The sequence below is a fragment of the Grammomys surdaster genome, unplaced genomic scaffold, assembly GCF_004785775.1.
Source record: "Grammomys surdaster isolate TR1022 unplaced genomic scaffold, NIH_TR_1.0 322, whole genome shotgun sequence".
In the NCBI taxonomy this organism is placed as follows: domain Eukaryota; kingdom Metazoa; phylum Chordata; class Mammalia; order Rodentia; family Muridae; genus Grammomys; species Grammomys surdaster.
The window spans coordinates 1,349,372-1,364,458 of record NW_021604741.1 but is presented as its reverse complement, the minus strand read 5'-3'; the positions used below and the strand labels follow the sequence as shown (position 1 = coordinate 1,364,458).

General features: G+C 47.7%; 1 protein-coding gene across 1 annotated transcript; it reads left to right on the top strand.

The window, feature by feature from the left end:
- The first annotated feature begins 2,302 nt into the window (after positions 1-2,302).
- Positions 2,303-5,188, top strand: Ascl1 (achaete-scute family bHLH transcription factor 1). The gene is made up of 2 exons (XM_028778074.1): positions 2,303-3,641; positions 4,006-5,188. The coding sequence occupies exon 1, from the start codon at positions 2,894-2,896 to the stop codon at positions 3,599-3,601; it is 708 nt and encodes a 235-aa protein (XP_028633907.1). The 5' UTR covers positions 2,303-2,893; the 3' UTR covers positions 3,602-3,641; positions 4,006-5,188.
- The last annotated feature ends 9,899 nt before the right edge of the window (positions 5,189-15,087 follow it).

Genomic DNA, 15,087 nt, shown 5'->3' with positions numbered 1-15,087 from the left:
TTCCCTGTAAAACTTTACAACCCAGGCATCCATCATCTGCATCTCTTTCAGCCACCTTTCATGTTCCCACCACAGTGGTCAGTAAGGTAGCTATGATAGAGCCAATCGCTGTGTGAGTGGGGAGGACCACAGAATTGGCCTGGCTACATCCTGTGCTCCCCAAACCTATCCTCCTACAAAGAGAAAGCCAAGGCAACATGTGTGTCTGAGTCCCTTATGAAGTCACCCTCTCTTTCTGTACCAGTATTACTCTAAGAATATTCTTAAATAGCCACTCGTGTCTAGGACATCTCTCTGGGTCATCCTTGTGGATCCTTTAGAATGATCCATCTACACACACACGCACGCGCGCGCGCGCACACACACACACACACACACAAGAAAAGAAAAGAGAAGAGAAGAGAAGAGAAGAGAAGAGAAGAGAAGAGAAGAGAAGAGAAGAGAAGAGAAGAAAAGAAATTCCGCTAGAAGCAATTATCCCAGCCAGAAGTGGTGGTCAGTGCTCAGTGCTCATATTCTCAGTACAGAGAGTCTAAGAAAGGAAGATTATCAGGCCAGCTTAGGTTATGCAGTGAGACACTGAAAAATCGCTCCTATCGTAATTAAAATAATAATAACGATGATAACTAGAAGCCATTATCCTGGTACTTCACCATAATCATTACTGAACTTCAGTCCTTGATCAGATCGGGGGACTTCTGGACAAACCTACCAGAGGAGTGCCCTCTGCCTAGTTCTGCCTACAGACAGTCTGACCACAGACTACTCCATGGTGCAACAGAGCAGTCTGAGACCTTTGCCTGCAGTGCCTGGCTTTTTTAAGCTGGACTTGGTTCGGACAGAGAATGCCAGGCCGAGGGCCCAGGGAATGCGCCCGGGCAGGCACTGTCCCAGCAGGCCGGTGACCGCTACAGGCACCTCCCCTTCTCTCGTGGTGCCAGCACACGGCCTCAGCGGGCTCCGCTCCCAGTCGCCTGCCACCGGTCCACCAGGCACACGCCTGGGGCGGGATGGAGGCTGCGCCAAGGCCTCCAAGGCGCCTGTGACAGGGCAAGACAAGGAGGGAAGCCTTTCTGTTAGCTCAAACTCAGTCGCCTTCCATTCCGCACAGCCCACTGTTTCTTTCTCCAGTGACGACCTGAAATATCCCAGAATGCCTTCCTTTCCCATCGCATCTATCAAGCATCTTTACGAGGAGTGGCGAGTGTTATAGAGAGAAACAGACAACCCTGAGTGCCTTCCTACGTACACTTCCCTACGTAACTGACCACAATAATCTCGCCTGTGCACTGGCACCTGCCAGTGCGCGAGCATGCTCAGGAAAACACACACACACACACACACACACACACGAACACATCATGGGTTCCTCACAGATGTGGGGCGCCTCACAGTGTAGCTCAAGCTAGCCTCCAAACTTGTGTGTGATTCTCCTGCCTCAGCTTCTTAGCGAACTGTCAACCTATCCTGCTCATGTCTCCCTATCCTTCCCACCCTTAGAGGGTTGTGTCCAGCACATCCTATCCTTGAAGCTGATGGAGCAGCAGTGGCAAACCCGTATGGCTACAGGGGGAAAAGGATGCTCAGACAGGGTAGAACTTACCACGAGCCACAAAGCTCGCTAGAGGACTCAAGGGGCCAGAACTCAAGTTCTCATACAGCGAGCCAGCAATACGTTGCTCACTGGTGAGCAAGCGCGCTTCCCTCCCACTTTCCTAAACCTAATGGCAAATACGTTTTATTTTTTAGGGTCACCAAAGAATCCTCCGTAGTTACTGCGGAGAGAAGAAAGGGGGATGGGGAGACCAGAAGCCCAGCCCTCTACTTCATTGAATTCCCTTTGCCACTTTGTCTGCCTAAACCCTTCCGTGCGTGCGTTTTCTTCCAAGTTCTCAGGAGACTCCAAAGACACTTTCCCTCCAGACTTTCTACCTAGGCACCCCAAGTCCCAGAGTCATTTGCCCCCCTTCATTTTTTTTAAAAAGGCCCCCATTTCTAGAGCCACCCCCGTGGCTCCCAGAGCCACCGCCCCGAGCGCGCAGCCTGTTTATTCAGCCGGGAGTCCGGCACGCGCCAGGCGCACGCACTGCAACAACAAACCCGGCTGAATGGAGAGTTTGCAAGGAGCGGGCGCGGGCAACCGGAGGAGGAGGAGGAGGTGAGAGGGAGGGAGCTGAGGGGGTGGGGGAAGAGGAGGGGGAGTGGGGGCTACAGCCGCCCGCTGCAGCAGCGGGGAGTGGGGGGCGAGGCGGGGCCAGGGCTGCGCGTGGGGCTGGGTGTCCCATTGAAAAGGCGGCCGGCACCGCAGCCGCCCAGCACTCTCTCACTTCTGGCCAGGGAACGTGGAAGGCGTACAGGCTGGGAGCCGGTTAGGGAGGGCGAATTGAGGGGGGAGAGACGAGAGAGGAATTAGAAAGAAAGGAGGTTTCAACCAAATAATCCCAGAAGCAGGCTCAAGCCCAGGCTGGAGCAGGGGAGAGCGGGGGCAAGAGAGCACAGCCCGGGAGCGGCTCGACCTGGCAGAGAGCGCTCGGCGCTGACTTTTGCGGCTGCTTTCCTTTTCCCTTTCCTCTTTTAAAACCGAGAAGGCGCCGCCGGCGGCCGCACACGCGAGCGCCACGCGAGGCTCCCGAAGCCAACCGCGGCGGGAGGAGGGGAAGGAGGAGGCGTCGCAGAGGGAAGACGATAATCCAGACACTTTCCTCCGCTGCAGCCTGACATCTCTGCCTCCTTCTGCGCCTTTCTTCCCTTTTAACTTTCCTCCGGGGCTCATTTCTCCTCCTCTCCTTTTTCTTCGCCCCCTTTGATCCTGCCTCGCCGTCCCGCTTCCTTCTAGCCTTCTGCGCACCTTGCGTCCCCAACTCGCCCTTCCCTCGCGACAGTTTGGCCAGGCATGGAGAGCTCCGGCAAGATGGAGAGCGGAGCCGGCCAGCAGCCGCAGCCCCCGCAGCCCTTCCTGCCGCCCGCAGCCTGCTTCTTTGCGACCGCGGCGGCAGCGGCGGCGGCGGCAGCAGCCGCAGCGGCAGCTCAGAGCGCGCAGCAGCAACAGCAGCAGGCGCCGCAGCCGCAGCCGCAGGCGCCGCAGCTGAGCCCGGTGGCCGATGGCCAGCCCTCAGGGGGCGGTCACAAGTCAGCGGCCAAGCAGGTCAAGCGCCAGCGCTCGTCCTCTCCGGAACTGATGCGCTGCAAACGCCGGCTCAACTTCAGCGGCTTTGGCTACAGCCTGCCACAGCAGCAGCCGGCCGCCGTGGCGCGGCGCAACGAGCGCGAGCGCAACCGGGTCAAGTTGGTCAACCTGGGCTTTGCCACTCTCCGGGAGCACGTCCCCAACGGCGCTGCCAACAAGAAGATGAGCAAGGTGGAGACGCTGCGCTCGGCGGTCGAGTACATCCGCGCGCTGCAACAACTGCTGGACGAGCACGATGCGGTGAGCGCTGCCTTCCAGGCGGGCGTCCTATCTCCCACCATCTCCCCCAACTACTCTAACGACTTGAACTCTATGGCGGGTTCTCCGGTCTCGTCCTACTCCTCCGACGAGGGATCCTACGACCCTCTTAGCCCAGAAGAACAAGAGCTGCTGGACTTTACCAACTGGTTCTGAGGGGCTGCCAGGCCCTACTGGGAATGGACTTTGGAAGCAGGTACGCTTCGTGTGGGGATGGGCAGAGCCTTTCTTGAATGAGCCGCCTTTTCTCTTTTGGGGTAGGGGGTCCACGGAAGGTAGGGGCTGTTTCCAGGAACGCGGGGTTGGCGGGGGTGGGGGAGGTTTCTATGCTGTTAGTTTGTCTATTTCAAGGTCTAGTGTGTTAGCTTTACTCTTGGCCCCTTCAAGTGGCTTCGCCCAAGTTTCCAAAAACAGAAGGTAGAGGTGAGGCTCAGAGCGCCTAGGTACTCAGTCCTGGGACTTTGACCAAAGAGAAGTTTTACCTGACAGACTTCCCACGCCTTCACAGCCTTTACCATACCCCTCCAAATTCACACTAACCTCTCTTGTTTCTGTTCCAGGGTGGCAGCAGATTCTGCTTTAGTGTTTCTCGCCAACGATGTCAAAAGGGGAGGCAGAAGAACAAGGAAAGAAGAAGAAGAAAACAAACAAACAAACCAGATCGCCGACCTCCAGGGGCACCTTGACTAAGATGCAGTGTTCTCAGCAAACAGGGGTGGGGTCCAACAGCGTCTCTATACTCCCATCATTTCCAGACATGAGGAGAGTGACTGGTGTCTGAACCTTAAGCCCGAGTCACACATTGTGTGCAAAAGTGATGGTTCTCTTTCCTGGAGCAAGACACACACACACCCACACACACACACACACCCTATATTAACTCCCAGACAACCACTCACAGGCAGGGCTGAAAGCGCGCGTGCAAGTGCCTTCACCTCCCACTCCCTGTCAAAGCTGTCTTAGCCCCCTGAAACTGGGTTTATGTCTTTCCTCAGTCACCCCCATTCCAGCCAGCTGTGGACGTTGCCTCTAGTGAAGCTACGCTCTACTGTACTCAGTCCTCGGACACTCTTTCCCTATCTTGGTGACCTCCTCCCCAAACCCCACATTCAACCCCTTCCCCAAGGTCTTTGCTTCTGTTTCCTTCATAGAATGCTTCCAATCTTTGTGAATTTGTTTTTATTATAAGAAAAAATCTATTTGTATCTATCCTAACCAGTTTGGGGATATATTAAGATATTTTTGTACATAAGAAAAGAGAGAGAAAAAAATTTATAGAAGTTTTGTACAAATGGTTTAAAATGTGTATATCTTGATACTTTAACATGTAATGCGATTACCTCTGCATACTTTAGATATAGCTCATCTTACAACTGCCATCCCCCTCACCCCAATGTGGTTTTGTAAAGAACTCTCCTCATAGGTGAGATCTAAATGCCACCAGAATGACTTCAGCACCAACGTGTCTTACTTCACAGAAACGTGGTTAATGTATTAATGATGTTATTAAAAAAAACTGTTCAAGGAGAACAAAGTTTATGCAGCTACTGTCCAAACGCAAAATGGCAGCCAGTTGGTTTCCATGGGTTGCCTTTTGGAAATTTCTACCACTGCCTTTCTCCCCCACCCCCACCCCTTACTGTTTTATTACAAACTTACAAAAACATGTATAACCCTGTTTTATACAAACTAGTTTTGTAATAAAACTTTTTCCTTTTTTTATATAAAAAGAAGAGAGAGAGAACAATTAGCTGCCTCTATGTCTTCTTTGGCTCTGCTGCTGCTGGCTAAGCTATCAAAATACCCAAAGGGAGGGTGGTGCCAAGGGTGCAGAGTGGCAGAACCGAGAGAGATAAGTGCTTCAGCTTGTCCTACAGCAGTGGTAGCTTTGTGATGAGTGTGTGTGCAAGCAGGGGTGGGGGTGGGGGTGGGGTGCCGGTGGAGGTGGCTCTTCTCTTCCGTTCACCATGCATGGCTCCAGGGAAATAGATGGTAGTCAATGGCTACATTATCCCACTATACACTAGGCACGTAAACAAAACTCCAAACAGTAACCTGGGAAGGGATATGCCTCAACTCCCCATTTCCACTCAGTCCGTTTGAGGTTTATCTTTGTGAGGAGAAAGCTGGGTGATCTTCCTTAGTCTAGGCCTGGGGCTCTGGAAGATGCTGAAACCTGGTGCTTGAAGTAGGTCTCCCTCTCTACAAACAAACTCCAGGGATGGGGTGGATGCCTCTGCTCTCATGTCTAGGCATACATTTTCCATCGAATACACACACACACACACACACACACACACACATTTCACCTAAATACATATACTTTCCACCCCAGTTTAAAGTAAAAGGTCCATATGATACACATTCCTTGCAGAAGGAATTAGATTTGAATATGCAAATGTAGTACAAATGTGTGGTCGCTTTGAGACACTGGCCTATCTAAGCCCGTGACTCCATCCCAATAGCGTGAGCAGCGTGTAAAAGTACCCAATTACCAAGATTCAAAAAGAAATTGGTGGGTTTTTTGGCTGGCTTGCTTCTTGTCAGTTAGCAAGGACGTGATTAGAATCCTACTCCGCCTTTAGTAGGCTCCTTGCTCGCTGCCTGCATCACTTGTAGATTCAGTTTGCGTGTCTCCAGCCAAGCGGAAAGCCAGGCGCAAAATGCATCTTACAAAACCCAACAAAGAGCTCGGAGCAGGCACGTCTTCCAGAGTTAAAAATCTAGTCTGTGTTGGTATATCTATACCATTTAGTGGCACAGAATAACCACTTTTTTTTTAAGCCGCTATGCGTGGAGCATGCCACGGCGTCTGATGTCATTTTGCTAAATGACCCTCTATAGAATGCGCATGGAGGCTTCAGTCCCTTTCATAGAGATGGGCGTAATTAAGGGGAAAAAATCAGTAAATTCCCCATCGCCATAAATAATCGGACTTTCTGCCAGCAGTGGGCCAATTTAGAGCTTACTGGGGGAAGCAGGGCTTCTGTAGCACTGGCTTTTGTTTTTTATCTTATTTGAAAGACCAGACCTAGGCGCTCCCATCCACCGCCCCCCCCCCCCCGCCCTGTTCCTGTTCCATTTGATTTAGCTGCCTAAGGTATGCAAAGAAAGTGTTGCAAGTCATTTATGGCTATGAATATAACATTAGGATAATGTTTCAACACCTACAAAAGGGATTTTTCTTCTTCTTTTGCCTGTAAGGACAGGTGTTCTTTTACCCACTTCTGAACGGGAAATACTAAGTCTTGGTTAAACTCTGGGTAACGTTAGCAGGTTGTTTGCCACAATGTGAAGGCAAACTCCAAAAATTCACAAACCACACACAATTTTGCCGAAGTTAGGAATGGGCAAAATCTCATTACATCTGCTCTAATCGCTTAGCAACACAAAGCCGGGGCTTGTGCAGCGAAGGGAAGCCATTCACCGAGCTCTGACAGGCCGCATTCAGTCAGCATTAGTCAGCTCCATAAATCACCGCTGCCCATTGGCTGCACGGCGGGCTTAGGGCTGTCAGCGAAATACAAAATGTAGACCCCAGAGGCCGGCAATCATGCGCCCTCCGCCCCATTTTTAAGCCTCCCCCCTCCCCGGGGGAGGACTCTGGGGAAGACTTGGTTTGTGTTATTGACTGAGCGATCTTACCTATTCTGTAAACAGCCCGGAGACCAAGACCACTAGTTATGGCTGAAAATCCTGAAATAGAGGAGGGGGAGCTAGGACGTGAAGTGGGGTGAGAGAAGGAGGGAAGGAGAGAGAAGGGGGGAGAAAGGGAGAGAGGGGGAGTACTAGCTAGCACTGGAACTGGTTACACAGCTCCTCCTCAGAGCCTGAGATGGAGAACTACTAGACCACATGCCTCCCCTCCCAAGTTCAGTCTTCTAACATCGGGAGTAGGAGCCTATGAATGGGGAACGGTCCAGGCAGACCCATCAGGCAATGGGGGGAAAAAAGCTGCCTTGCAGTCTTCTACCCAGAATTTCACAGGAGAGTAGGGCTGACTCACAGCATAGGAGGCAGAAGCATTTTTTTCCCATTCTACCTTACTACAGGGACTTAGAGCCCAGGGAAGGAACAACCTGATTCCTCAGCATCCACAGCAAGTACATTAAACCACAAAAGGGGATCTAATAACTAGCCTTATGGTAGAAATTACAAACCCAATGCATATATTATGCCTGTGTGGTTTTTTTTCCCACTCTAGAAAATGAACCAAACTTATCTAAATCACTGTTTGGACTGGATTTGTAACCAACAAACCACACAGGCAGTATCTGGGCATCGAAGCAGAATCAAAGTTTCTTAGACACTTCACCTTGCACCAGTCCTCCAAGAAGCATTCCCCATCACCCAGTCTTTTCATCTATCAGTCATCTACCCTTCTGTTTCTTCCTAGGATTTAACCACAAATGTGAAAATTCTCTGTTTTTGATTTTTGTCTGACGGCTATGACTTGTCATGTATGCAACAGTAAGCACCACGCCTAGGAACAAGACCTTAACTGCTGCATTTATTGTCAACACTTTGGTACCTGAAAACCACTGTTTAGAGAAAAGAATCCAGGTGGTCTGCAGTGTTCTACTGATGTGTCACATTCTGCTACCTTTAACCCTTAAAGTTGTTCTCTGTCTTTTTCTGCCCCTGTGTCTTAGCAAGCTGACACAAAATTTGTCACTGCATCTCTGTTGCTCTGTCTTTCCTGCTAGGTGTGACCAGAGAGAGGCACCGAGCACAGAGTTAGGACAGGAGATGGATTGAGGGTATCTATATTCTCTTATTCGCTTGCTCTGGAGGAGGATCTTCCTTGGTCCAAGGCCACAGCTTGCCAACATGTTTCTGCCACAGGCACAGCTTTTGCTAATGTCCAATAGCAATCCTTCCTCTTGCAGGCTCAGAGGTTACTAACAGTGGCTTCCCATTGTCACTGATCTCTGCTGCTCAGGTGCTGCCTCTCCAGGCTCACTTGCCCTTACCCATATGTATTTCTGTCTCTCTATGAATTCTCCTCAACTGCCCCTTATGGGGCAAATCTTCTGCTGCTCTTGACTGCTTCTTAACCATCATGCCTCGTGATCAAATGGATGGATAACTTTCGTGTAAGATTTTTCAGGGTTTTCAAGTCAAAGTCTTTCTAAAGTTGACATGAACTCTCTCCAACAATATCATCTCTGGTAAATCTTATTCCATCTCTTTAGACCAGCAATGACTTACCTGCAAGTTTGGAAAAAAAAGTTAGTTACACATTTGATGGCAGTGGAGTATAATATAGCCTTTATAGGGATGACTACCAAGTGAAAGGGCCTCAGAGCTGCCAATGGCCGTCTTTCAACGTCTCCTTTCCCACTGATCTTTTTGAACTTGGTAGAGAGATAGTGCTAGGTAAGATAAGCAAAGGCTGGGGCAGGAGGAGCTTCCCACTCCCTGGTGGTCACATGGTGATTAATAAGCACTTATTTAAAGGGGGATGGGTAACAATGAAATGCTGGTAAATAGCCAGCATCTCTAGGACTTCATTATCATAGCTTGAATCAATATATGCAACTTTAAAAAAAGACCACTAAGAATGCCTTTCCCGTGTACTAAAGCCAATGACCACGTGTATTTCCCCTTCCTCATGGCTTTGAAGTCTCTGAAAGTCCCCCCACTCTTGGGCCGAGACATGACTGTTTTCAAATTTCTCCCAGAAATCTCAGGTTATAGAGGCAAAGGGAGGGAAGCAAATAGATTTTCTGACCCCAATGCTCTTTCCCTGCTGCATGTGAGAACCGCTCGGCTCTAGCGTGGGTCCAAGTTATATGCGTTCTTCCTTTGTATGCAAGATTAGGTTGTTACAAAAGAGGGTGTGTAGGTTAATGGCAGGAAGCAAGTTGCAGTGTGCAGCGCTAGCCCTGAGCGCGTGTCGAGCTTAATGATTTATTCAAGCCACAGAGCATCCGGCGTTGATTGGCTGCAGGCATGCGTCCGCTGTCAGCTGCGCGCTGGGTACTTGCTGGGCTACCTGATCCAGAGAGAGTGGGGAAGGGAGGTAGGGGCCCAGGTAAAAGGAAAGCAGATGGGGGACTCGCTAACGGGGGGCGGGGGAGGCATGAAAAGGAAGAATAGGTAGGAGGTGAGACCCAAATTGAAAAAATTAGATTGAGGGAAGACAGTAGAGAGAGGGAAAGGAAAAGAAGAGATGGAGAGACGGAGAGACTATAGGGAAGAGGAAGAAATGAAGACGGGCGCTGAGAAGGAAGGCGAGAGGTTACAGAGCCCAGTGGGAAAAACTCCCAGAACTTCTGGCGTGCGCCCCTCTGCAGGCGGCCAGCCTCTCACAAAGCCACCTTTGATGCGATGGCTATTGGGGCTATTTTGGGGATGAGATGGGGGAAAGCCGCCAGCCCACACTTCTTTAAGGAGTCACTTTCTACAAATACCACTAGCGGTTTGGGCCCTGAGTCTGAGCTGTCCAACGCCGGAAATGAATGCAGGAGACAAAAAAAAAAACAAAACAAAAAAACAAAAAACAAAAACAAAACAAAAAAACCTCCCCACTTGCCAGAAGCAAGGGCACTTAGTGACCATCTCCCCAACCCCTCCCTGTCCCTGGGGAAAGACCTAGCCCCAGTTCCAGACTTGTCAACATGGACCTGTCCTTCTGAGGTTACTGGACAGAATCACTTCAGCTACGTCTTTCTGGAACTGTCCTTGTCGCCGACTCCACCTCTTCTTTCCTTCTTTCTCCATCCTCCTCTCACTTATTCTTTATCCCCTCCCCATTTCCGGTCTAAAATATCAACAGCAAAATCACGCATTTCTACATTGGAGCAGCTTCCAGCCAATAAGCCCTTTGGAAGAAGGGAGCGGATGGAGGGGAAGAGAGAGCAAGAGAAGACTGCTTCAGAAAAGCCTGGCACTTGAGACACCAATGGGAAAATCAGCCCACTGTGTGCATCCTCGGAGATAGAGTTGTTGAGAGGGGAGAGGCAGCAGACAGAATGGTGGCCTCAGTGTTGGGGGGTTGAGAATTCTGTCAACAACCTTTTCTATCCAGAAGACCCGGACAGAAGTAGTGGTGGCATGTCCCCTCCCCTCACAGTCCACACAGCTCCCCCTCGGCCCCCCCAGCTATCTTTCTTTACTAGAAAAACAGTCTGTCTCCATTGTCCAGGTGTCAGCAGGGCCTTTGGCGAAAGGGAGGCCGGCCAACCCTCTGATCAAACTCAAAGGTTAGTTAAAAGACAAAACCAGCTGAAAAGTCTTCATGAATAATCCTGGGCCACCCCCCACCCCAAGCTCCCCAGCTCAGTGTAGGGCAAGCCCTGTTCAATGCCTGAGCGCTTCGTTATGCTGCTTGCCTAAGTCAGAATTTCACAGAAAGCCCCAGAAGAAAAGCTCCCACAATTAGGGGTCGCCTGTCAGAAAACATTAACGCCTTCCTCTCCCAGCCTGTCAGACATGCTGCACATACAAACCGCCATGGCGAATTGGCCCTCCACCCCTTGAAGTCACCAGGCAAAGGAGCAAGGATTTGCAAGCCAGAGGAGGCGAGGGTCTACAGGAGTGTTGTTTCTGGTAGCACCTAGGTGTGTAGGGATGTCCCCAGCTTCTGCTTTCTCCTCAAGGTGCCAGGGAGAGGACACAGTAGAGTCCTGTAGGTAGACAGCTCTTGCACAGGAAGGCTGTGGGGCAGCCCTGTGTGTTTGTTTTATAAGGGGAAGATTAAAATATATACGAAAGACTATATTATTTTTCTTTGGTTTTGTTCACACACACACACCCAACACCTTTGAGGCAGGGTCTCTCTGTGTAGCCCTGGCTGTACTGGAACTCTTAATGCAACCCAGGCTGGCTTTGAACTCACAAAAATCTGCCTGCCTCTGCCTCCCAGTGCTAGGATTAAAAGTGTGGACCACCATGTTTGCTGAGTGTACTTCAAGCACCAGACATCATATTTTGTTTATGATTGGAGAAGTCCCATAAGACCATATATTATTATAGCATATGGTATAATTAGGATTACCTTCTAGGTGCAAAACTGTGTCACAGAGATGTGATCTGACTTATAAACCTTAATAAACCTTGTGAACATGCTTCTCATGAAATTTACCAAATTGTAGATGCTCAAAAACATGATTGGCAAATGAAAATTGGCAAATCATCCTTTTATTCTTATGTATAAAGAAAGAATGTTCTACGCATGCTTACAACATCTATGAAACACACATGTTGAATTATAGCTGAATGACAAGGAATGTTGCCACAGGTGCCGCTGCTCTGTAGTATTCACACTGCCAACACTATTCAGGTTAACGCAGAGAACTTGGTTGGAGTAGTAGGGAGTGCTTCCAAGACAAGAATCAGTTAGTGGCTTCCTGTATTTTTGTTCCATGCTTACTCTTTCTCAGTAAGGCAGATAGGTCATTATCAACCCATTTCGTGGAAGAAAATACTGAAGCTCCATGGCATGACTACTTTGCTAGGAGAAAATGAGCACTGGGCACTTGACTCAGCTGCTACTCTTGCTTCCTTTTGAGATCCTTACCGTCTTCATGTTTTAGAGTGGGCCAGAACGGAGATGTCCTCCATCGGCATCAGCAGGAAGCATTTCAGAAAACCATACATAGAGATTTAGGAGGTAAGCACTATCCCTATTACATTAGACACTGGTGACATCTTTTAGACTTGTTCCCTAAACTCCAGGATCTGCATCAGGATCTGAAGGGAACCTAGAAGGTGGTGCCCAACTTACACTCATCTGCCCACCTACAGATCCGATTCTACCCACAGATCAGTTACTTCAGTTTCCAAACATCAATACAAACAGAAAAGGAAAAACAGAACTACCGTTCATAACCCCACACATGCTTAATAATTGTGCCAAAGTTTTTATACCAATTCACTGTGTAATGTTTTAGTTTCTGAATATCAAGGCTGATCTTTAGCCTCTCTCTCTCCCTCCCTCCCTCCCTCTTCCTCCTCCTTCTTCCTCCAGGAAAGTGTTTTTGCATTTCAGATTCACAACAAATCTCAAAGACTACTGGCCAAAATAATGGCAGGATAGAGGCATGAGAGCCTGCTTAAGAAAACACATTGTCTGAATACTCTCAGATTATAGTAATCTTTGAAATAAAGGCTGTTCTGACGAGCAAGATCCTGGCCTCTCCCCACACAGGCATCTTACCTAGGACATCTTAAATGGATGAAAGTTTGAAGAATCATATCAATCCTGGGCCTAACAAACTAGTGGTAAGTAAGCTCTTTGCTCTTCAGAACCCATGAGAAACCACAGTAACCAAACGTTTCAGCCCTGGGTAGATTAAGCTGGGCCAGGTCAGCTTCAGGACTCCAGCTTCCTCAGATCTCCTCTTCCTGGGGTGATGCCAGCTCTTTGGAGGATACATCACTTGGAAGCAGTAGAGGCAGATATTACTCTGACCACTCCCTCCTGCTGAAGGTAACCTAGAAGGTACCCAACTTATGCTGGTCTCTCACCCTCAGCAACACTACCCTCATTTACTGGGCACATAAGTTTGGGAAATTTACTATGTGGCATCTGTGAATAGAATAGATCGATTGCCAAAGATCTTCCAGACATACAACATGTCGTCCAGTTCTCATATAACCCTGGGTCTCCCTTGTGAGGAAAACATCAGACAGATTCAAAACAGACAATAGGGAGTACATTTTGTAGATTTTTTAAAATGCTAAATATATAGAACTAGATGAAACTTTAAAAAAAATTGGCTTACATAATTATTTGCATGTCCTCAAAGTTATATGTAATTCCAAAAAATTATTACTGTATTTTTATTAAAGTAATTTTAACATTTAAATATGTTTTGATCACATTCCCTTCCCCCAATCCTTCCAGATTTTCTTCCTCTCCCTCTCCAGCCAACTTCACATCCTATCTCAAAATAGCAAAAATTCAATACAACAGAACTCCCCAAAACCAAGAAAACAAAATAACTCTTCCTCCAAACCAACCAAACTGTAACCAAGTAAAAGCACACAAAAAGCTGTGAGATCTATTATATATGTTGGCCAACTACTCGTGAACTCCTGAACTCCAAGATGCCCAGGAGTGAAGGATACACTTCTTGTCACTCTATTAGAGAAAATAAACTCTCCTTCTCCCAGTAGGTACAATGACAGTTCAGTTGTTAACTACAATGGCTACATTCTCTCATTCTCTCATCCATCCATCCATCCATCCATCCATCCATTTTAGAAAATATGCCAAAATAAAATATAATAAGATAAAGCAAAAACTATCACATTGAAGTTAAAGAGGACAAATCAACAGAAGGAAAAGAGCCCAAGAGAAGGCACAGGAATCAGAGACTCACTCATCTGCACTCATGAATCTCATAAAAATATGAAACTGGAAGCCATAATGTGAACACAGAGGACATGGTGCAGACTCATGCAGGCCCTGGGCATGCTGCTTCAGTCTGTGTGAATTCGTATGATCTTTGTTCATGTTGATTTGGAAGGCCTTGTTATCCTGGTGTCCTCCATCCCCTCTGGCTCTTATACTCCTTCTGCCTCCTCTTCTGCAGTGTTTCCTGAGCTCCAAGGGTAAGGATTTGATGCATACATCCCATTTAGAGGTGAGTATTCCAAGGTCTCTCACTCTGTAATGTCTGGCTGTGGATCTCTCTATTAGTCCCCACCTGCTGCTAGAGGAAGCTTCTCTAACAGCGACTGGTCATTCCACAATTTCTGTTACGTGTATTTTGTGGTCAGGCGTTGGCCTGTTGTACATGTGCCATAGTGTGAAGTCAGAGGACAACTTTCTTTCCATCATGTATGGCCTGGGACTCAAAGTCAGGTTCTCAGGATCAGTCGTAAATGCTTTTATCCTCTGAGCCATCTTGCAGGCCCTGTAGTCTAACTTTTAAAGTGATGATGTAAATTTATGTTTACCAAGATTGGAATGTATTCTTAATATATAATGATACATAACTACAAAGAAGACATCTTCATTATAATATGACAACAGCCAACATCTGACTCTTTCAGGAAATAACATTGTATCTATCACTTTTATAAATATGCTTACTAGATTCATTATTAAATTCACACTTTCCCAGATTCTGTCCCAAACCATCAGAATTCTATGTTGCAAAATACTCCCCAGATCCCATCTCCCACAGTTGATATAGTAAGATAGAAATCAAATTCTTGTGATTGTATATGTATAAATGTTTTGTTTTCTCTAATGAGACTTTAGAATGATTGAATGTGGGATGATATCTTAGCCCACCCCCATTTCTCATCTATTTTTGCAGAGACTTCTTTCTCTTCCTCTTTTTCGATGCCTTACGTGTGAACCAGGGGAAACGTTTATAACCAATTTCATTCTATCGTCAGGACAAAACTATAGATGGAAAGGTGCATTGTCAGAGGGAACTGAATTTATTTTCTCCTCCAGGATTCAGAAAGGTTGAATCAATTTTGACTTCATCAGCACTATATCAACTTCTGTGCAAATCACTGCATAGTGCCAATATTTAAATAATGTTGCCAATTGGTATTTGCTTATTGAAAAAAAACCACGTATTCTCAATATACAGTGTGTACTTATATGAGGATGTCCTTATGTGACACAAAATATCTTTACAATCAAATACCAAATCACCATTACAAATGTGCTG

What these genes read in the sequence shown, in the direction of transcription:
- Ascl1 (XM_028778074.1), top strand. Translation starts at nt 2,894, where the DNA reads ATGGAGAGCTCCGGCAAGATGGAGAGCGGAGCCGGCCAGCAGCCGCAG.